The sequence below is a fragment of the Leiobunum rupestre genome, chromosome 7 (genome assembly GCF_980474605.1).
Source record: "Leiobunum rupestre chromosome 7, qqLeiRupe1.1.hap1, whole genome shotgun sequence".
NCBI lineage: Eukaryota > Metazoa > Arthropoda > Arachnida > Opiliones > Sclerosomatidae > Leiobunum > Leiobunum rupestre.
In genome coordinates, this window is record NC_143390.1 from 51,220,210 (window position 1) to 51,245,195 (window position 24,986).

The 24,986-nt window shown below is 36.3% G+C and overlaps 1 protein-coding gene across 1 annotated transcript in view; it reads right to left on the minus strand.

Annotated features, from left to right (window-relative positions):
* Nucleotides 1–19,665, minus strand: part of LOC149936871 (uncharacterized) — a 41,194-nt gene extending 21,529 nt beyond the window's left edge. The window contains exons 1-2 of the mRNA XM_090153735.1: nucleotides 19,459–19,665; nucleotides 15,203–15,376 (exon numbers count right to left, since the gene is read on the minus strand). Of these exons, the coding sequence (XP_090009861.1) occupies nucleotides 15,203–15,376; nucleotides 19,459–19,665 (381 nt within the window). The remainder of the gene's footprint in view (nucleotides 1–15,202; nucleotides 15,377–19,458) is intronic.
* Between the last annotated feature and the right edge of the window lie 5,321 nt (nucleotides 19,666–24,986).

A 24,986-nucleotide genomic window follows, 5' to 3' on the forward strand; every position in this document is an offset into this window, starting at 1 on the left:
CTTGTTACTTTAAATTATATATGGCATTAATGAGAAATTATTTTAAAGCAGAAAAAATTATTATTTTAATATTAAAAAAACATGAAATGAAATACTATTTTTTTAATAAATATTTCGAGGCTTTCCGGAGATATAGAAAATTTCAAAGTGTCCGTGGGAAGTAAAATGGAAATGGAAACATCCGCACTCACAGAATTAACACCAGCGAAATTTGTTACCGGCGTTTACGATGGAAAGATATACTTCGGTGTTTTGGTTGAAATTTCAGATGAAAAAGACGAAACTTTCGTAAAATGTTTGCACCCTCCCGGTTTAGTAACATCAAACCATTTTTTCGCAGAGTTATTCCTCATTGGAATGCTCTCCCTGAGGACATTGTTTCCTTGAGGGCTATTCATCTTTTTAAAGCTAAACTTAAAATTCACTTAAATCTTAATGTGCCCTCAAGTCTCCTATAGCCTTGTGTAGCTGACCCCTGTTTCTTTGGTTTTTGTATATATCTATTTTCCCGCGACTTTCCAATTTGGACTATCAGAGCTGTTAAGGCTATGTCTAGCCCTAGCTCTTCACGACCAAGGAGGAAAAAAAGAAGAGAAGACTTGTGTTGGATTCCTGAATGCAATGTTCTTTCTGAAGTGCAATGTCCATCAACTTCAAATGGGCTTCAATACAAATTCCTAAAAAAGTCTATAAATATCGTCAGGGATATCTTTACCTTTCAGGTGCCCCTGGGCTAATAATATCAAGCACTCTTTTTCATATCACCGAGTCTTTATTGAATACTTTACAATTAAATTATAAAAAAATATAAAGGGCCGGACGGCGCCCCTTCAGAGCGCGGCGCCCTAGGGCTTAGCCCTTCCTAGTCCAATGTAGAAATGGGCCTGAATCTCGTGGAAAGGGTACTAGTAAAGTACAATATCTAAAAGAAAGTTTAAATAATTATGTTTCCTACTTTCCTTTTAAATATTTGATTCTTTATTGGAATAATAAAATAAACATTCTGGTTTAAAATAATTTATCATTGATGCCATTTATAATTTAAATTAAGTAGCCGGTTGGGCCCAAAATATTAAATTTTGAAAAAGTTTTGAGGTGAAGTACAGGTGGAAATTTGGGAGTCTATTGAACCCCCCAAATAGTATAGTATTTCATTTCGTGTTTTTTTTAACATTATAATAATTTTTTTCTGCGTTAAAATAATTTCTCATTGATGCCATTTATAATTTAAAGTAACTAGCTTGTTGGGCCAAAAATATAAAATTTTCAAAAATTTTGAAGGTGGAGTACAAGTCGAAATCTGGAAGTCTATTGGACCCCTCAAGTAGTCAATTATTTCGTTTCGTAATTTTTTAGCGAAATTTGACTCCCATATTCGGATTCATACTTAATTTGCTTATTATCTTTGGTATGTGTCTATTAGATACCAAAATATTCGAGAAAAACCCATTTTAAAGATTTAAAATCGAAAATAACCCAAAATTAAAAAATATTATAACTTTTCAAATAATTAAATTAAAAAATATTATAACTTTTCAAATAATTTAATTACAAGTCTAAAACTTTGGAAACTAGTTTTCTTAAGCTACTATACTCGTAGAAAAAATATTATTAAAATTATAAATTAGGCAAATTTTCCGCTAGTCGAATTGACATGGAATGACCCTGATGTTAATGAGTTAATAAATTTAAGGTTTTACCTCCTCAACACTCAATCGAAGTTCCATAGATTAGTTCACCATTAAGCATTTCAAAAAGGAATACATTTTTCAAATACTTCGTTCCACAATTTCCTTTAGTCACACGCAAAATTAACTTTCAAGTGAAATTTGATTGTTCAAGACTTCGTTAGCCTAATTTAGAAATTATGGTTAACAATTTTGATGAATTACTCCTTCGTGATTTAAAGTTGCGGATAGATTCCACTTTCCTTCAATTCTGTCATTTCGTTTAAGTACATAGTGGACATTTTCGGTAAACAATTAATAATAATAAATAATAATAATAATCAGCTAGGCTAATTGTTTACTCTATAATTTAATTAAATTGGCAAGTAGTAAATAAGAAATTAAATGAATTTCTTTGATTTCGGAAATATTATTGACTTACTTTTATACTTGTTTTCGATGTCCTCTTTTGTTAAGTTTCTTTTATAAAAATCCTGAAATCTATATCGGGTACCGTGTCAGCTTCCACTATTGTTCCCTTATCATTTGTAAAATAAGATATTTTCTGTAAATCAATTTTATAAAGGTAATAAAATTAAGTTAAGCCACGTTCACACTATCGCTTGAATCCAGATTCCCTTGCCAGTTTCTCACAATTTCATTGCTTAAAACTGGCATTCAAACCGACGTATGTTACGTTTAAGCGCAACTGTGACCGTGGCAGTTTCTCGCGCGTTTCTTGCTTTGACAATCAATGATTTCGCTCGAGCCCGGTGATCAGATTTGGTTTTTTATGGTAAACGTTTGAATAGCACCAGAAATATAAAACATTTCTACTGACGATAATTGACGTTCCGTGTTAGACAAACTCTCTTTGAAATATTTTCTTTGAAAATGTTAAAAATAAATAACTTTTAAATCAAAAGCATGTTCTGTTTACACAACTACGTTTTCTTAGACTGTGCTGTAGCGTGACGAATACGGATTAATACCAGAACCGACACTACTGACGTCCTATTTCGGCCTTCTTTGAAAATAAGGAAAAAGTGTTACGTTTACTAGCAATATAGAGACGCTAGAAATCGATTATCGATCAGCACATTTTCAAATTAAGACTCCACGTCTTTGGATTCTTAATATTTAAATCAGCTTCGAAATACACAAGTTTAATATTTTACTAAAGTTCAATGTTCGCGTAGTATATTTTACATTGATTCAATTTCTATTGATTTGAAGATTGTGAAAGTGAAGTTTAAATTGGTTTTGAAAGGTGCCTTTTCACAGCGGAGATTGACTTTCGATCTCTATTGATGAATGGCTTCAATGTCACAAAGATATTTACAATATGTTAAAAATAATTCCCATTTAGCATAATAAATCAATATAATATACAATAGTAGAAAGTTCGCGTTGAATTAAGACCGCTTGAAGGTATTCACGAAGCATATTTCTTTAAAGTTTTAACATTTGGGCAGAAGTTCATGAAATCGAAGTATTCAACGGCCGTTTCGTTGTTTATAAGCGTGTGGAATTTGTACAAAGTGCATTTTACTGCAAATTTGGTGAACTGTACAAGAAGTGCGGATTACTCTGTAACAGGGTATCCAAATAAATAAGCTAAAAATTTTAATCGTGGTTTAATTTTAATCCTTATACAGTCGTAGCTATATATTTTATTTTATTCGGATTTAATCTTACACGGGTGTCCTAATAATCAAGGGAGTTATCTGCCACTCGTTATTATCTTAAATTAAAAAAAACTATATTAAATTAAAATTATCAATAATGTTGTGGAATTTTCACGTGCAAAATTAATTTTAAAACGGTGAAAAATTCAATAGAAATTGATGTCATCTATTTAAAAACTATAATAGTTATAAATTCCATTCACGGTGTAACAAAGGAGACTTTGACCGAAAACTAAGGGACGTAAAGCTATATGTTTTGTTCCACTTACTGAAAGACTGCACGCTCTTCTATATTTAATTTGACTCATAAAATTGATATTCAAAATAGCACTAACTTTTAAAAATATTCTTCTTGGCAATGGCGTATATTTTCGTGGTTTTTAAACTACCGAACCTTTTTTGGTACGTTCTAAATGCGTGTACGCGTCGTTACACTTTTTCCTCTAATGAAATATAAGCAACCGGTAAACAAGCGAGACAATGTTTGCGGGCCTTTTCGGTCAATATGGAATAGTTAGCGTAAGAATAGTCATTGGCCATAATGAACTCTTTAGCCACACGCAATCCACCGCCCAACGCGGCGAAGGGGATAGACTTTCAGTAAAGCTTGACCCTTTACAACACGAAAACTAAAACGATGTCATTTTTAAGAATATATCCTTAACATGTTAGTGGTGGTGACACGCTACGAATGTTTATTTTCTAGCGTGTCGCTCTCTCCGCATTCAAATAAACAGCTGTCTGCGAATAAATCCATAAAAGACAACTTTACGAAAATATTAACGTTGGTCTTTGATAAACATCAATTGATTTTCCAAGCTCCTTTATTACAGCTATATTTGCCATTCCAAAGATACTCATGATGGATCTGTTATTATTTTATATACGCAATAATAGGGGATTAAAAATTTCTTTCGCCAGAAGTTCATAATATAGAGGGTGTTACGGATAAGTATGTCATAAATTTAAGAGCGTGTATTTTGGGTCCTAATGACTCAAAAATGTGCCATGAACATGGGGCCTAAAATGTTTTGTTTTAGATTTTTAGGCCCAGAAAAACCGGGCCGCATAACAACAAAAGCCAGTATCGTGAAGTTCTGGATTCTGCCTTGAACCCAACTGTTCCCATTTATTATTCATTTGTTTTTTAACGGTGAAACGAATCTCAAAAGTTCGTTATTGAACTACCAAAAGTAGGCTAAGTCCTACAATGATTTTATTTATCCGAAGTTTCATTATTTCAAAGAATAGAGTTTAATCTAAGACCATTTACACGTGGACTGCAATGAAGGTAGGCGTTGTTGTTTGGCTAGTGACGCTGCTACACCAACGCAACTCTCATCCACAAGAAAATTCGGGCTGAATAAACGCGTTCACTTCTCGCTCCTCTCCCAACTTTTTACTCGGTCGCCCCGCGAGTCCTGACCAATTTACGCCCTTGTTTACGGCGTCAAGAGAAAAACAGCGGAAGAGAGCGCGAACCGTTCGCCTCCTAAAGAAGGTAGATCGAAAAAGGGGGGGGGGGTCTGCTGCATGTTTGTGAATAGTCAAATGTGGAGGTCTGTTGGATTTGAGCTGTCGTGGAGATCGTTGTAAAGAGAAGCAACAAGTAGGACTGGTAACTTGTTGCGGTCTAAAAAATATGACAGGAGGTCGGGATGGGGGTTTTTGATGTCGCTTTTGAACCGAAACCGAGTAGTGGTTACGATCAGTTGAATTAGGCCTGGCCGGATTGTCCGTGTTAAATCTTATTTGGTTCTTATGTCTACGTTGTAGGCCAGTTTAAGTCTGTATTTCATATATAATGTTGCCCTTATGATAGTGCCAGGTATCCATTTAACAACACTTCTGTTGGCGGTTGTACTGGAATCTCGAATGTACACTTTTGAAGAAGTGGTTGGTAACTCTTTATTTGGGCAAGAAGTGTTGTAAAATATTGGTCGGATTAAAAAGATCTAAACGAGTCAAAATAGGTCTATTAAGCATTTTCTCAGCTGGTGAAAGTCCGTTATTCACAGGAGTTCGGCGAAAGTGTTTTTCGGTTGATACGTTGCTGTAGAGAACCAGTTTTGAATTTATTGAATCCGCTATGTATGAAGTCAGTTTCAGGAGTGTATTCACCATTTAGCTTTTTAGGGTGGTTTTAACAGTGCGAACGGAACGCTCGGCCTGTCCATTGGAAGCTGGATTGTAAGGTGCTATGGTGATGTGGTTTATCCCATTTTGAGCTGTAAAATTCTTAATTTCCATACTTGTGAAACCAGTTGCATTATCCGTAACTAAAGTTGGCATTATGGCAAATCTTGCCATGTGTGAATTACTTCAGATGTAGTAGATTTAGTTACATCAACCTCCATCCATTTGGAAAAAGAATCTACTGTGTTTAATAAATATTGATTCTTAATCGATCCAGCAAAATCCACATGGACCATTTTCCATGGAGCACGAGGGGTCCGACATTTGGCAAAATCCCGTACAAAATTTGGAAAAAAATCCACAAATCCCAAATCCAAGAATTTTGCTCCCATAGACTTTGTATGACAAATCCACAATGAAAAATCCCGGATTTTTAAAAAATCCAAAATCCCGTACACAAAACAGGCAAATGTTCAACCCCTTGATGGAGCATTTTCAGGTTGCCAATTGGAAAATTGTTTGTGTGGCATAGGAGCCAGTGATGTACAATTTTTGCATTCTTGAGATGTTCTTTCTATTTCGGTATGAAATGTTGGCCACCACACCTTTGACCTTGAACGAACACCCTGATGTGTGCTATGAAGTTCAGATAAGATACTTTGTTGGCGATGATCAAAACATTGTCCATTTGTAACGCTCATTTTTACCTCTCCGAGGTCTGTGTGTGTGTGAGGGTGTGTGTGTGTGTGTAATGTGTACGCGTTCGCAATTTTGGTGCAAAGCGTAATCACTGCGTACGCAGTTTCTTTGATTCTAAAGTGTGGCAAAACTGCCGTGACGGTGAGCGTTAACGGATGTTAGTTGCGTTTTGGGTTTTTTGTTCGTCAACGCTCACTGCCGCGACAGATGAGACTTAGTGGTCATTTTCGTTTTGTTGCTATTGTAATGTTAATGTATATTGTGCATTTGTGACGTGTTGTGTTTTTGTGATGTTTGTGTTGTGATTATAATGTTCATGTATATTTTGCTTTTGTGATGTTTGTGATGTGATTGTAATGTTCATGTATATAGTGCATTTGTGAAATGCCGTGTAGTGATGTTGATGTATATTGTGCACTTGTGACGTGTTGTGTTTTTGTGATGTTTGTGTTTCGTATGTATTCTACTTTCCAACGTCTATGTATTGACTTTTCGAACGGACCGAATGCTGAGGGTTACGATAAACGTCTCAACGTCCATAAGTCAGGGTTTCCACCAAATGTTCACGGTATACGTCCTATTATCAATTTGCGATTTATTGTCGCCGGCCGGGATCGAACCCGGGTCTGCTGCGCGAAAAGATTTACTCTACCACCTCAGCCACCGACGCTTGTTGAGCTTCGGTGTTTTTCAAAAACAGCTTTGGCGAATGTTTTTATGCTGTTATTAGCGTCAATTTATTTTACAACATTTTATACATTGTTAAAATATATTAAACTTACAATTAATTAATTACTTTATCTTAATTTTAAACTAAATTATGAACGCGTCAAGGAATCGAACCCGGGTCCTTCGGGTAGGAAACGGACACCCTACCGTTCAGCTATTGACTCTCAAGTGACTATAATGAAAATACAACATGTCATAGGCAAACTTTTGAAGGAAAAATAGCGATTAAAAAAAGGCCGGTAAAAGTTCAAATCTAAATTTGCTTTTTATATTTGGATGTGGATCTAATAAAATGTTAGGCCTGGGAAAGGACTTATTTTACCTCTGTTGACCTTTGTTTAATGATCCAGATAACGATTTGTTTTATTTTCCATTTTTTGATATGATTGTTTTTTTTCAGCTATTCTATTAAATTGTAAAGCGAATTTATTATTTATTATTTTTTAACTTATTTAATTTTTCCGCGAAATAACTGATTTTTGCAGAAACATTCTATTTGGCTACTTCGTTATTTTTCCAGTTATCTAATCGATTTAAAATTTGTGATACATTTTATTTTAGCGGCGAAGCGAATAATTAATGGTAAGATATTTTTATTGAAGTTGGCTTGATTTTCAAGTATTTGAATTAATGTGCTGCTTGATTGCGGTGAAGAGTCACGCTGCGGCGATGATGGAGGAACTGAGCTTTGGCGTCGTTGAGCGTGGTAACGACCAGAAAAGTTGTTTGTGTGTGCTCGAAAGGTATCTTAGACTGGACGATCTCCATGGACTTGTTTCTGGGCTTGAAGATCTCGTCGGCCTTGCGAGCAGAATGGATAGATATCGACTACCAGCCAACGTTGTATCATCTTGTATTTCTCGATCAGTATCTTGGTTCCTGGTATCATGTTTAATTAGTGTTGTAAGTCGGAAAATATTTCGTATTTTTCCGCAAAAAATTAGTTAACGATTTTCACTCGAAAATCTGCCTTGTAGCCCCGTCAAAAATGTCCCTATGTACTCTCGAGCGACAGAGGCTAAACTAAGAAGCCCTGATTCTTACAAAAATAATTGATATATTAGGCTCCTATATAAAATGATGCTTTTTTACCGCGTCTAGTAATTCGGAAATAAATTATGGTACGAGTCTTGATTTGATCTTTATACCGGTCCGTTGGAAGGATAGGGAACTGAGAGGCAGTTAAAAATAGATCCTGAAAAATTTCGATGTAGCCTTAGCTGCCGTCCTCGAAAATTACCGTGCCCCATACGGAAATAAAAGAAACTGTTCTAAATTGGGTCAGTTTGTGCGTTAGTGATGACTTCTTACTAACGAAGTAGTTGATTGGTCAGTTTGTGCGTTAGTGACGACTTCTTACTAACGAAGTAGTTGATTGGTGAGTTTGAAAATTTTGGTAAAAGTGACATAATTACCAAAAGTGTGTCAATCTGGCCTATGTTTTAATGAATGTTACTAGCGAAGTAAAAGTTAAGAGGGGAGAACGGAGGGTATGCCTTGGGGAGGAAAGGAAGTTAAAACGAAGAAATAACGCCTCGTAGTGAAGACCGGGATAACTAAGTAGTTTACTGCCGAACCATTGGCATCCGTGAAAACAAATGACTTAACATCAAAGATGGCACAATAAATCTTATAACTTACGCCGCTAGCGCCCCCAGATCGAAGGAATTTTTATGCTTAATACACGTTAAAACATTTTTCCCCTCATGGTGGCGCTCATTACCGTGAGTGTATTACGTCACTTAATTTTTCAAAAGCTTTAGCTGGTGAGACTCTATTTAAGTGAAGGTACCTTTATGATAAGGCCAGTTTTTTTTATAAAACGGAAGAGTACAATTCTTATGTAGTTATTTTTTCTGGATACGCTTTTTTTGTAATATCATACGAATCGATGGTTTTGGCAAAGGAAGGCTCTTTTTTTTATTTTACTCATCGAGATAACGTTGTCAATTATTCCGTATCGTTGGTTTGTGCTTGTTCATATTTTTCTTTTTTTTTAATCTTAATCGTCCAGTGTTAGAGGTGATTTTGAAGTGAATGCATCGTGGCCTAAAGCTTATCCGGTTGTAGTATAATTATGTAGAAAATTCGTATTTGTGAATGGTAAGCTGTTCTTGGTTTTCAATTATTTGGATGAATTTGTTGCTTGATTGCGTTATTATATTGTTCTAGTAGCTATTTTTGCTCTGAAGCCTGATCGATTGGGTGGTTATTATATATTTTTCTACCTATTAATTATTTTCGCTCTGAAGTTTGATCGATTGGGTGGTTTAATACGACACTATAACTTTCAGTGGGGTTTTAGGGAAGTCATGGAGATTGGAAGTGAAGGAAGATTCAAAAAGTTTCAATTGTAACCTTGAGGATCTGACCCACGCACTAAACTCGAGGGTAATTTAAATACTTATTTCCCCGTGCCGTATGTATCGAATTTATTTGTTCGGGATCCTTAGAGTCGGTATTGTCACAGAGTAGGTAAATGAAATCAATGGTAGTTATGCAAAAATATAAGTCTTCGTTTATTATTGGACTTGGTAACAACAGATTCAATTATGGTAATTATATAAACATTGGTAATTATTTGGAGATGATTAATGCTTAATGGCTATGGTGGGCTCTTTGGGGTGTACAATGACTATAGCAGGGGTGGCTTCGGTTGGGTAAGTAATTAAGTAGATTGGCTATGGTTGGCCGAATCTTTTAAGTTAAAGTTATACAAATACACTTCAAAATAAATAACAAAAGAATGAAACAATATAGTTTAAGAGTACTTATCGTTCTTCAAGTAACCGTCCTTAAACCAAGGAACGAACCGCACATAATTCTCTTCACCAAGAATTATCACGAACAACCACGAATCCGACGCGAAATACCCGCACAAATACCGTGCACTTTAACCTTCACGTCGAACCGCGTCACCGGATGCTGTATACCACATCCTGATCATTAAAACCTTGAAGACACGATTGAAACATATTAAAGAAAAACTGAATATTGTCCAAAGCTGACTTGGCTTTATAAACTAGATAAATAGATGACCCCTTATCTTATCGGGGTGTGTAAATAACTAAAAAAAGCTACGGGGCTGCCAGAATAGGCCAGAGAAACGAAATGAAACAAAAAACAATATATGAGTGGTCCCTAGATGGCTATACTGAGGAAAAAAACGATAAAAAGTAGAAAAATAACAAGATGATCACTCCCGAAAGTTAAAGGGTCGTGATAGGTTATTATATATTTTTTACCTATTAATTATTTTTGCTCTGAAGTTTGATCGATTGGGTGGTTATTATATATTTTTCTATTTATTTATTATTTTTGCTCTGAAGTTTGATCGATTGGGTGGTTATTATATATTTTTCTATTTATTTATTATTTTTGCTCTGAAGTTTGATCGATTGGGTGGTTATTATATATTTTTCTACCTATTAATTATTTTTGCTCTGAAGTTTGATCGATTGGGTGGTTATTATATATATTTTTATTTGTTATTTTCGCTCCGAAGTTTGGTCGATTGGGTTTTCGCTCCGAAGTTTGGTCGTTTGGTTTTTTCGCTCTGAAGTTTGATCGATTGGGTGGTTATTATATATATTTTTATTTGTTATTTTCGCTCCGAAGTTTGGTCGATTGGGTTTTCGCTCCGAAGTTTGATCGATTGGGTGGTTATTATATATATTTTTATTTGTTATTTTCGCTCCGAAGTTTGGTCGATTGGGTTTTCGCTCCGAAGTTTGGTCGTTTGGTTTTTTCGCTCTGAAGTTTGATCGATTGGGTGGTTATTATATATATTTTTATTTGTTATTTTCGCTCCGAAGTTTGGTCGATTGGGTTTTCGCTCCGAAGTTTGATCGATTGGGTGGTTATTATATATATTTTTATTTGTTATTTTCGCTCCGAAGTTTGGTCGATTGGGTGGTTATTATATATTTTTCTACCTATTAATTATTTTTGCTCTGAAGTTTGATCGATTGGGTGGTTATTATATATATTTTTATTTGTTATTTTCGCTCCGAAGTTTGGTCGATTGGGTTTTCGCTCCGAAGTTTGGTCGTTTGGTTTTTTCGCTCTGAAGTTTGATCGATTGGGTGGTTATTATATATATTTTTATTTGTTATTTTCGCTCCGAAGTTTGGTCGATTGGGTTTTCGCTCCGAAGTTTGGTCGTTTGGTTTTTTCGCTCTGAAGTTTGATCGATTGGGTGGTTATTATATATATTTTTATTTGTTATTTTCGCTCCGAAGTTTGGTCGATTGGGTTTTCGCTCCGAAGTTTGGTCGTTTGGTTTTTTCGCTCTGAAGTTTGATCGATTGGGTGGTTATTATATATATTTTTATTTGTTATTTTCGCTCCGAAGTTTGGTCGATTGGGTTTTCGCTCCGAAGTTTGATCGATTGGGTGGTTATTATATATATTTTTATTTGTTATTTTCGCTCCGAAGTTTGGTCGATTGGGTTTTCGCTCCGAAGTTTGATCGATTGGGTGGTTATTATATATATTTTTATTTGTTATTTTCGCTCCGAAGTTTGGTCGATTGGGTTTTCGCTCCGAAGTTTGGTCGTTTGGTTTTTTCGCTCTGAAGTTTGATCGATTGGGTGGTTATTATATATATTTTTATTTGTTATTTTCGCTCCGAAGTTTGGTCGATTGGGTTTTCGCTCCGAAGTTTGGTCGTTTGGTTTTTTCGCTCTGAAGTTTGATCGATTGGGTGGTTATTATATATATTTTTATTTGTTATTTTCGCTCCGAAGTTTGGTCGATTGGGTTTTCGCTCCGAAGTTTGATCGATTGGGTGGTTATTATATATATTTTTATTTGTTATTTTCGCTCCGAAGTTTGGTCGATTGGGTTTTCGCTCCGAAGTTTGATCGATTGGGTGGTTATTATATATATTTTTATTTGTTATTTTCGCTCCGAAGTTTGGTCGATTGGGTTTTCGCTCCGAAGTTTGGTCGTTTGGTTTTTTCGCTCTGAAGTTTGATCGATTGGGTGGTTATTATATATATTTTTATTTGTTATTTTCGCTCCGAAGTTTGGTCGATTGGGTTTTCGCTCCGAAGTTTGGTCGTTTGGTTTTTTCGCTCTGAAGTTTGGTCGATTGGGTTGCTCCGAAGTTAGGTAGTACGTTTTTTGTTTTAATTTTTCTGTTCTTTTTCCAGCGATATTGTTCATAACACGTGTGAACGTGGTGAAGAGCTGCTATCCCAAGATATTTTTGTCGATTATAAATAAAATATTAATTTTGACATCTATATTTTATTTCATTTAGTAAGTAACTGGTACGACGCTATCGCTACGGGGTACACGGTAGATCGGTTTTAGCCTCGCTCCACGTTTTATACGGAGTAGTGTTGCGCCATTGAATTACCGACTCATAATATTACAACGATATTTAGAGAATCACCATAAGTAACAAACATAATGAATGAGCAGCAATGGGATAAAGATCTCGTAAATTTATCGTGGTAAAATATATAACCCTTACATTATATTTTTAGACTTTTGGCCTGTTGGCTCATTTCTGTTTTTGGTGTGGATATTTGGATATCTACGATTTCTAACGCAGTCAATGATTTCCTGGGTGCGCGAGTCATTATATGATATTGGAAATTGGATGGTATTGGTCTTTTTCATGCGGTATGTGTCACCTAGGAGCAACAAACACAAGGAGAACGCAGCTAGCCTTTAAACACGCTAACGAAGGGTTGTGTACGAATTTCATTGGACGAGCGTCACGAGCCTTTACGCTGAACGTTTTATGGGCGGGGGGGAAGACAATTTCCGAATTTTCCCCTCCCGACGGCAGCAGGCGCTAAAGCGTCTAGCCAATGAAAAACGTACACAAGAAAATCCACGACTTTTGACGGGTTGCGTTCTCTTTGTGTTTGTTGCTCCTAGGTGTCACAACGTCAACTGGAAGTCTACGAGTGTTGAAATAAAATGAGCGTTAAAGCTGCGGCAAGTATTTTGTAAGCGAGAAAAATACAAATACCATCTGTAGATATTTCTTTCATTAAAATTTGCTTCGTATTATATTCAACTGATAAACATGTACTGTAAAAAGGGTTAAATTCAATTGTGCATTGTTTTAGTAAGTCTAACTCGCTGTTGTAACTACTTAATTTATAATATTCTGAATAAATTAAACTCGGTTGTTTCGTCTCAATAATTTAAATTAAAATTAAAACTTTATTCCGGGCAGGGATTGAACCGAGAATACGTTTTTAGTAAATAACTCTGAATTGCGGAGACATCTTTGGGGGTCGTGTCGAGATATTATTACCACTAGGGACCATTCTTCCGAGGAGAGGTATATTTTGGCTTGCCAACTTGTTAAAAGTGTTATTTAAAGATTAGTGTTATTTAAAACTTATTGCATTTAAAATATTTCCTATTTAGATTCGTGTTATTTAAAACTTATGACATTTAGTTTTCAAGTCCCTTTTATATTTTTCAATTTCTTACGGGTGTCCAAGTCGTAAAAAGGAATCATTAGTATTTTTCTTGTAAAATGTATTATTGTTGTCCGTGTAAAGTATCGTCTCCCCTCTACATGTGGCTCTCCCCTAACCAGCGTTCGGTGCTGGGAAAGCGCCACATCTTGACTCATCCATTGTGCGCTATAACCCCTCTCTCTCTCTCTCTCTCTCTCTCTCTCTCTCTCTCTCTCTCTCTCTATTGTTGAATACTCGGCGTCGTATCGTAAATGACTTAAAGATGCGCGCTCTCTATTGTACGGCGTTCGGACGTCAATAGTAAACTATTGAAAGAAGCGTTATTTCAAACGGCCACCTTTAAAAATAAAAACTACAACCACGTGTACCCTTCCCGAGAGCCACGTGGCGACATGTGGTACCGTCGTGCGACCTTCTTCCTGGGAAAGACACCAGATGATTTCATCTTTCTACTTTTATACGCAAACGTTCTACAGCCAATAATCTTCAAGCCAAGCCGCCTACTCCAAGCTACCCTTACCCTTTTAACCTCTCCAATAAGAAGCCACCAAATGTCAGTTTCCGTAATTAAACCACGCCTACTGAAATGGTGCTGAACAAAACCAGGGAGTTAGAGATATTTTATGGCAGAGTCAGAGATGGATTGAGTCCTCAGAGTCCTGAGTAAGTCCTCAGGGTCCTGAGTGACGGAAGAGCCCGAGATCGGACAGAGCCAGAGTTCGGACAGAGCCAGAGACCGGACAGAGCCAGAGACCGGACAGAGCCAGAGACCGGACAGAGCCAGAGACCGGATAGAGCCAAAGACCGGACAGAGCCAAAGACCGGACAGAGCCAAAGACCGGACAGAGCCAAAGACCGGACAGAGCCAGAGACCGGACAGAGCCAGAGACCGGACAGAGCCAGAGACCGGACAGAGCCAGAGACCGGACAGAGCCAGAGACCGGACAGAGCCAGAGACCGGACAGAGCCAGAGACCGGACAGAGCCAGAGACCGGACAGAGCCAGAGACCGGACAGAGCCAGAGACCGGACAGAGCCAGAGACCGGACAGAGCCAGAGACCGGACAGAGCCAGAGACCGGACAGAGCCAGAGACCGGACAGAGCCAGAGACCGGACAGAGCCAGAGACCGGACAGAGCCAGAGACCGGACAGAGCCAGAGACCGGACAGAGCCAGAGACCGGACAGAGCCAGAGACCGGACAGAGCCAGAGATCGGATCGAGTTAAAGAGCGGACAGACCCAAAAGGTTAAGGAGACCCCAAACGAGCGACATATCGTTCAAGGACGAAGGCCAGGAAAAGGAACTAGCTAGCCACGCCGAAGAGCAAGTCTTTGGGAAGTCGGACCACCAGCCAGAAGTTGAACGGCACCAGACCGTGTCATAAATCGGTGAGCGAAAGCCACAGGCTTCAAACTATTGTGATAGAAAGACAGAGCCCGCGTATTCCCCCCCCCCCCCGCCACGTTCGTGCTATTGCATGCTTATTTTTAGTATTATTAAGTGTTTAAGTATTTTATTGTTATTTGTATTGTTATTATTATTTTGGTTTACAATATATTAAACCTTTTGGACACCCGTACTCTCGTTGTATATTTACCTATATCATACCCCTAGACATTCTTGAACCCGGTTACTTAACGTTAAGGTTGTTTTCACGAGATTCCTTCTACTTTGCTAACGCTGGGGAAACCAATAGACACGTTTAATCGTCATCTAGAAATTAGCGTTGCACATTAAGGTAATATCGGATGAACGTTGATGATACCTTTTCAGTTCGGGTGGAAATTTGTTACTTTTAAACGGTCAACCCTCTAATGTGAATTTCTTTACTTGAGATAATACTGGGTCTTGATCTGTAGCCTCAGCCATTAAGGGTACATTGATCGAAAAATCAGAAACTGGACTAAGTAATAAAACTAGTTCTGGTTGTACAGGAGTTTTGAAGTTTGGCGTTTGTAAAGGAAGACGGCTCATAGCATCGGCATTTGTATTTTCAGTACCAGTCTTATAATAATATTTAAGTTAAATTAAATGAAATTACATGTTTTATTTAACGTGCACGTCAACAGTACATAGGTACCTTCTAGGACCGGCACGGACAATTACATATATTGAAAGAGCAAAGTTTTGAGTTACATAATATTGGTTAAATATACAAGAGTCGATAAATATTTGTTTTTTATGTACATTAAAAGAACATGGGTTAAATTTAGAGGTGTTCTAATACATTTGTCCAAATTATCGGAGGTTTAAGATATCAGAGTATTTACAGGAGAATATGTCAATTTTGTCACTAAATTCATTACATGTTAACTGAAACCGTATCAAAGGGGATGATGAGTTTTGGAAGTTTTTTTTCGTCTAGCGTTAAATTGTGGTACATGAAAGTTAAGAGAGGGTGTTAGCCCACTTAAATTCGGTTTAAATAGAATCTTTTTTAAAAACCATAGTTCACGTTTGGACGCGTACAGTCGTATGGTTTCCAGGCCTAAGTGGTGTGGTAGGAACTCGCGGTCATATGGCAGGCGATATAAGAAATGGGTATGCGCAAGCTCTAAGAATTTATTTTGGATATTTTCGATTTTCTGAATTAAATAACAAGCGCAGCCTCCCCAAGAGAGCATGTCGTACGTTATTTTCGATAATACTAATAATAATAATAATAATTTTTATTTCGCAAAGAATAAAACACTTCGCTGGCAACCACAGAGGCAAGGCCTATTCAAGGTGGTTACCGAGACATCACAGACACAAAGTACAAAAAGTAAATAGAATAAATAATGAAAAAAAAACAGTATTTAAATAAGAAACCAAGTACAGTAATTTAAAATAATCGAAAAAGGAAAACATCAATGAGAACTTAAGAATTTTTAAGCATCCAATCAGCGAAGAGAAATTCTGAAATTAGTAAACGCAACTGAGGAACAGGGTTGGCAAGTTTTAAACAAAATGTTTAAAACAAGTGTTTAAAACACGTTTAAAACCAATATTTTCAACAAACACCAATTTGTTTTAAACGTTTTAAACTATCTGTTTTAAACATGTTTTTTATAGGGTAAATTTTCATTGTTTTTTTGTAAGATTTTGGTTATTAAATATGAGGGAAAAGGTAGAAAAAACCATTCCAAGGCTCTAAGAAAGGTAAATTGTATTGATAACGGGTTGTTTGATTTTAAAATTCTCTGAAAAGAGCGACTGAAAGGGCTCGATATGATATCATAAATTTCCTACCAGTGCAAAAATTCCTACGAACGCATTGAATTTTGTCTTTTTGTTTAAATAGAATGTATATAGCTTCCAATATACATATATTTGGGACACTAACTTTGCACGAGATAAAAGTAGGGTTGCTGTTTAGTCGGGTTGTGCCGGGTTTTAAGTAACAAGAAACACGGCCGGTCTGGACAGATCGGGTTAAAACCGACTAGGTGGCACTCCTAGATAAAAATCAAGGGATTTCGGTCCCCTTTCTCTATTTTTTAGAAATTTTATGACGTGATGGAAGTTTTAAGATTATAGAGGTATCCAAGTTCTTATTTTTTAACATTGTTGATTTGTGATGATTTATGACTGCAGACGTGCACATTTCAATAAACCAAAACTAAAAACAATGTGTGGATAACTAGCTATTCTCCCTTTTCTTAGTACTATGCGGCCAGGATGATAGCTATTTTAAAAACCCTACTACAGGTTAGGTAGTATTTGCATGGGGCATCGAAAACCCTAAGACCGTCAATGGTTGGTCAACAACGCTTTTACGTCACTTTCGTTAAACAAGGTATCATTGAAAAATTCATCTTATTAACACACTTAGGGTAATAATGCCACTTATGATAATACGTTTAAAGATACGTAATATTTCTTTAAATGAGTTTACTCGTGAGTCTGATTTATAAGTATAATGAAAAGTTTAAAACGTGTTTTAAACATAGTTTTTTATTGTTTATTATGCGTTTTTTATTGTTTGATTTAAAAACAGTCAAATACAATGAATCTTGTTTAAAACAATAAAAAACATTGTTTTTGTTCTTTTTGAAAAAAACAAGGATTTTGCCAACCCTGCTGAGGAATAGAATACTCGTTGGTCTTCTCCCGGATGTCAGAGGGCAACCTGTTCCAAGACCGAGCACTCCTATAAAAGAAGTAGTTCTTCAATGCCGAACATCTGGCAAATCTTTCGTAGTACGTCGGGCAGGCCAGACGGAGGTTCATGGTCATAAATTCTTCGAGACTGAAAGCTGCAGCCCTGATGAATCTCACGAGCGTAAGTTAGTCCGAAACGGCCAAAGATGGATAATCTCAAGGCGCTTACTATAGGGAATGTGACCCGGGTAATGTGGGCGCGGAGACTTCATGTAAAAGCGACTAAAATTCCGTTGTATCCGTTCCAACGTGGTAATATCCTTCTTGAGAGAAAGATTCCATAAACAATGTTGTAATCAAATCCAGATAAAATAAGTTGCCATCGTTGAAGTCTTGAAGCTGTAGTAGCTGGTATGGGTTTGTGATGTCCAAAAATTACAATCAAAGGCTTATGATCAGTTATTAGAATAAATCGTTTTCCCAAAAGGTAGTCTCTAAAACGTTGAGCACCAAATATGATGGAAAGGACCTCTTTTCGATTTGAGGGTACCTTTGTTCAGTAGGAGTAAGCGTACGAGAAGCAAAAAAAAGCTACTGGTCGTTCTTGACCATTTATTTTGTGCGAAATAACCGCAACAACACCTATCGGTGAGGCGTCACAAGCTAATATCACGTCTTTTGCGGGATCAAAATGAATTAAAACTCTTGAAGATTGGATTAAACGTTATTGATGTTGAGGTGTCTAAATATATTTTACATAAGAATGAAGAAGCTTATTAAACGGTGCCTATAGGGAGGTGGAAGAATTTGGAATGAATCTAGAGTAATCATTTATGAGCCCTACAAAGGATCTTAATTGGTCTACATTCTGTGGTACTGGTGCGTCTTGAATAGCTTTAACCTTGGACAACTGTGGATGAATCATATGTTCTTTCGTTACTTTTGTGACCATCCGATTCGGAGGAAGATGACTTTACCATGCGGCCGGGGTCCCATCAATTGCGATGATAGGCCATCTTTAATGTACTTACAGACGCTGTTTAATCTCGATAAACAATTAAAAAAATTTAAATTATTGTAATTTAAATCGCTATACGCGAAATGACCCTGGAGCACACACTACCACCTTTTCACTAAGCCTTTAAGATTAGGCCTTGTAAGTGTCAATGTGCTCCTTCGAGCCCCAGTTCGGGTGCCATTTTGTATTTCTGTAACTGATTCGTATCTCCTATGCTCTAATATAACTCATAAATGTAAAACTCCCTACTAAATCAACATGATGTAAATAAAAAAGAAAAGTGTTTATTTCGGTTCTTACAATTACGTTATACAAATATTGGATGATGGAAAAAGATTGTTCTCACCAACGCAGAAAGGGCTGTGTTCGCTGTATTTCTGATCAACCCTACCTTATGCTACTAAAATAGCACTACAGCTTAACTACAAATCCGGTGAAACCGGTTTCTGTAAATAAAAAGGTGCTCCCTGGGTAGCAGGAGAGCTGCGTGGATACCTCTTTCTCTCAGTACCTCTCCTTCGACTGAACATTCTCCTTCCGTAAGCCTATTCTCCGTGCATAGGTCGTCTGCCTAGTCTATGCCAAGGCCCGATCTCCGTGGGTAAGCACAAATATTATAAGACACTTGAAATATTAAAGTATTAATAGGAGTGTACAGGTGATGCTTCAAGTGGTTTTACCCACTTTGCCTAAGGACAAAAGGTATACTCATTAAATCTTTTTATTTCAGTCTGTGACAAGTTAATGGAGTTTCTTTCACCTCGTTGGTCAAGCCATTAATTATTCGAATGAAGTCTGAAAAAAGGTTACGCATCCATAATAAGATAAATGACGTCATCTGGATCTGTGGAATTTCCAGGATTTAGCAAACTCGGATCAAGGGTCTCTTCGTTTAAATTTGCTCCTAGCATTTTGGCCATTGTGAGGCTGCTGCCGAATCCATCGCACACTAAGTTTCATGGATTCGTGCGAAACAGTCCTTTACTAAGTTTGTTAACAACCAGCCAGGAGCTCCGTGCAAAAATAAATAACCCAAGGGTATTTTCCAACTGCCATTCACGGCCATAAAAATTAAAACAAGTACGGATGAAGCTACGGTTTGTTCTTCTTGTTCATTGTCCGAGGCCTTTCCATAATTTACAAAGTCAGTAAATTGATCTCCACACCAGGCAACATGTTTTCGGATTGACATTTCGTCTATATTGAGTGCTCCTTAGTATTTATAACTAGTATCTTTGGCTTCTCGTTTCAGAAACTCATAGCTCTGGAAAGTGAACCCAGGTTCGCTGTTAATCTTATTTGACCATTCTCTGGTGGTGTTTTCATGGGGTAAGCAAAATTTTTTCCTCAAGTATGCGCTTTGCCGAATAAAAGTGTAGGGTCAAAACGAATTGCTTGATTTCATCGGAATAAGGTTTCTTTTTCTTATTAGGACCAAGCTCACTAAGTTTTTTAAATAAAGCTTTTGACGTGGATGATAGATTTCCATTGATGCTCTTTCAATAGTAAGTTTTGATCTTCCAACTCTTTAAGTATGCCTTGTAAGCTTGATATTTTCTTATTCCTTCTAGAGAGCGTCACTTTTCAGTCTTTGGCCAGACTGTGGCTCTTTTCTTCTAAATATTGGTTCGTTCTTTTGTAAGAAAGAATCAAGCTCTCTGGATCCTTGCAATGAAAATTGTGATCTGACTAAAGTAAGTTAATTAATAGTAAAAATTTACTGTGGCAAAAACTTACCAAAACATTGTCCTCTTCGCAAGTCAAATCCTTTTCTGGGTTAGATTGAGATGTTGAGTCCTCCGGAATCAAAAAAATATCGTCATTTTGAACAGTAACCTAACAGAAGTCAAATTTTTTTTTCCGATTAATTGCTTAAATAAACCATATACCCGAAATATACCGGTTTTGTATTCTTTTCAACAACCGAGTCAAAATCTAAAGTTTCCTCAACTGATTGGTTTCTCAAACTAAAAACTGCTGCTTCACGTTCATCAGGTGACCAGACTTTATTAATACCGCTCGCTTCTGAACCCGACTTGTCTGTCTTATCTACACTACCAATTCTACCGTAACATTAAATTATGTTTTAACTGTTTAAATGTTATTGTTATTGCTTAAACCATGGAGCAGAAAATCTTTCTTTCCTTAATAAAATACTAGTAAATGTCTTAAAAACAGAGGGCTTTCTGTTCCATAGTAATACGTTTTCACGCTTAAACCAACACTAACAGATTTGTGATCAAAGAATGTGTCACTTATTTCAATTTCATAAACTAAATTCTCAGTTGGAATTGTGTCTTGTAAAAGTTAGTGTATGCCATTTAAAATCTGAATATTTTCGGCCAAAAAATGATAACTACAAACAAAGTCATTGTTGGTTGGGTGCAAATCATCACAATTCACAGCTTATATCCACTTTGAAAGCGTTTCAGGTTTATAGAATGAAACCAATAGTTAAAAACAATCATAGGCCTACATTTAATATAAATAATTACAAAATGTTACATTAAGAAATTACCGTAAATTTCACGGTCAAATGGATCATTAAAATTCATTGCTATATTATAGTAAATAACACAGTAACAATGAGATTTATATTATTGTGTAAAGAGTGTAAAACTTAACAGTAGTTTCAAAGTGTATTTAACGCTGACATGACAGTTATTTAACATGGAATTTGCAGTAAAAATAACGGTTAAGACATGCTTAATAATAATAATCAAAATAATAATCAGCTAGGCTAATACCCAAGGCACCACCTTAGGCCTAAGTCATCAAGCGACTTTTGAAGCCTTTAATTCAGGTGGCCGAGTTACAATGCGTAGGAGGGTGGTGGCAAGCCCTGCATGCCACATTTGTGGTATAACCAATTTTACATTCACCGGTAAAATGTAATGTAGTCAAAACGTAAATTTGACATTTCTGAAACCAACATTTGGCTATCAACCTGTAAAATTAAATGTATAGAAACATTTAATTTCCTATTTGTATAGCACAACATTTCCAATCAAACCGTAGATTTCACATTTAAAACGCATTCAATTTCCAATCGAGCCGAAGATTTCACATTTACAATACATTCAATTTATAAATAAACCGTAAATTTCACATTCATAATGCATTCAATTTCCAATGAAACCGTAGATTTCACATTCAAAATGCATTCAATTTCCAATGAAACCGTAGATTTCACCGTCCCAATACATTCAATTTACAAATAAGCCGTAAATTTCACATTCATAATGCATTCAATTTCCAATGAAACCGTAGATTTCACAGTCACAATACATTCAATTTACAAATAAACCGTAAATTTCACATTCATAATGCATTCAATTTCCAATGAAACCGTAGATTTAACATTCAAAATGCATTCAATTTCCAATGAAACCGTAGATTTCACATTCATTATTCATTCAATTTCCAATCAAACCGTATATATAACTTATCCAAATGTCTGTAGGGTTTTCTTAATAAATAATTTTGTGCAATATTTTAAATTTATTTTACAATTGCAAAAAAAAATGGTTTTAAGTCAAAATAAATTTATTTTTAAATTCAACGTATCGGAGGCACTATTCTTCAGTGTAAATATCCACGAAGAAGAAGGAATAGTTCCTCCGAAACATTAGATTTGCCAATAAATTTATTATGAATTAAAAGGTTTTTTGTCTCTTTTTTTATTCTAATAATCCTTCCTGACTGTCTATAGACGTGTTACCCAAGACATTGTGACACGAAATTTTGTAGTTTTTTCGCGGTTGTTTCCAATGGTATCCACGGTGGGATTTTCATTTGATCCATTGGCTGAGCGTTGTCGAGAAAACTCCCAACTCAAGAGGGTCTTGGTTGACATTGGCAGTTACAACAAATTTGGCACCGTTGCCCAGTAGGAATTTAATGATTCCTATCATTAATATTATTTATTTATATTCATTTTTTACATAGAAAAAATTAAGTTAACTTTCAGGTTTGCCTTGGTCCTGAAAGTGTTTCTTGAGACAACAACATTTTCTTTCTTGCCTCTGCGCTGTAATCTCCAGAACGCTGTTCCACTTCTTGTTTGACTCATTCAAATTAATTGTTTCTTACTTTTAGACGTGAATCATTAATAGTTGAGAATCGTTTTTTATTTATTTTCCGTTTGTGGTAGGTTAGATTTACATTTGGTTCTTCGTTAGATGTGGTTTTTGTTATTTATACTGAGCTCTAGAAGCAAATTACCAATGTATATATTATATAAAGGAGTGATTTTTTTCTTAAAGAAGTCCAGAAAGATGTTGAGAACAACTGTTTTTGGGTTGGGTTTCAAGGTGTGTTGGTTCAATGTGTTCTTCGTTTACATCCAAATTTTATACCATACTCTTCAAAAGAAAACAATTATTCTTTACATTAAAAGAAACCAAAGCGATTTACCTATATACTTTACGTACTTGCGAATGAACAAGATCCAACTGTTGAGTAGGACAATTTTGGTCGGCGAAATGCTTAGAACACAAGTATGTCCCTTTGGTTATATTTTCCATTTTAAATTATCTTCTTATAGATTTCTATAATTATGGGCTTCGGACTTAGAAAAGATAGCGCCATCTTCTTCATTACCGGTCAACTATTTCTCGAAGAAACTATAGCAGATGACTTTGGAATATGAATGTTCATAAGCTGAGACGTTTAGTTTTATACCAAGATACACTCTAAAAAAAAGCATTCAATTTCCTTTCAAAATGGAATAACACTATTCAATTTTGAATGATGCTTCAAATAGGCATTCTAATTTAACCGCTACCATTCAATTTTAAAAAAGCTTTCAAATTGACGTTCTAATTTTACTAATTCCTTTCAATTTTGAATAAACATTCACCTTGGCGTTCAAATTTAATAAAAACCTTTCAAGTTCAATTCAACAGTCATCCTGGCGTTAAATTTTGACTACAAGTTCTACATCCATTCAATTTAATAGCAGTTTACACAAAAGAAGTGGCGTCGCTAGGGTGTTTTAGGCGGCGCTTGAGCCACCTGTCAAATTTCTGAAGCGCCACCTAAAATTTCCGAGAAGCGCCACCTAAAATTCCAAATTTTTCCAATTCACTTGTCGAAAAGTTTCTTCGAACTTAAAAATGGGCATCAAAAATTTTTTCATAGTCGGCCTCAATATTTCAACTTTAAAAACCTTTTTGGGAGCTCCCCCCCTCCCCCATATCACTCACTATAGGACGCCCCTGACCAGTGCTAATGGCTTAAGCGCCACCAGTTTTGAAATCCTGGTGACGCCACTGCACAAAAGATCGTTGGTCGAGTGAGCTCTCGGCTGCTGTGTCGTCTGCTATAAAAAGTGACGACGCTTACGCGAGCTAAATAGTGTATCCAAGCGACTTTGTGAGCAGCCGAAGTTTAGCAGACGACGGTTTGCTCAACCTTAACGAACACGCATAAGCCTCTGCGTTCAAAAATCTTTCACTATGCTTTTGACGTCTAAGCATCCAAATGGCAAGGTTTCCAACAAATGTTCACGGTATATGTCTTACTTGTGATCGCATCCGGTGGGTTTCGAATCCGAGTCCTCCTGCATGACAGGCGGGCGTTCTACCAGTACCAAAGAACCTCGGATACTTAAAGGGGCTCCAAAGTTCGGTGGCAAAATGTGTGTAAAGTCAGTAAAGTGCGAAATATACGGTTGACTCTGCCCGCCTCTGCCAAGGCCGAGTGAGGGGTTGGGAGAATGGAAAGCATGCTAAATTTTCTTTTTTTTTGCCACCGAACTTTGGAGCCCCTTTAAATCAATTTGTTGAAAATTAGAAATTCAGTTTCATCAAAAGCGTATATCAATAGTGTTTTATTTTTCGCTTCTTATGTAAATACATGGAAGAAGAAAGCTTTATTCTTCCATGATAAATATAACGAAATTTTGGGTTCGATTTAAATTATTGCACAGAAAAAATTGAAATGTTGTGACTCGCGTATTAGTAATTATACTAATGAATTAACAAATCCGGCTACCGGGAATAGAACTCCCGGCGCTCTGCACTCCGAGCGAGTGCTTAACCGTTGAGCCAGCGACACTTACTTCACCGGACACTTTTTTTAAACATAAAGCTTAACGTTTCTCTGCCATTCTTTATGCTTTTTAATTTTGGAAGAGACAATTGTTTCTTTAATAGTTTTGTTATACATTATTTATATAATTAATAATAAAATTTGAGCTGAGCTTTTTTTAAAGACAATTCAGTGCAATTTTTTTATTTTAATTAGCAATATTTAAACGGTATGGAATCGAACCCGGATCACTAGATTTAGGCGGGTAATGCCTAAAGAATTAAAAAACTCGGACTCTTGGCTAAGATCATTGTGTATTATCTTGTATATAGCGGATACACCTTATTATTAAATTAATTGAATTAAACAAAGTTGTTTTGCCGACCGACCGTAACCATCGAAAACCACATTCACATTCAGGGTACCATAAATTTGTATACCAAACGTGATCGGGCTGAGCTATTTAAAATACGAACCAAT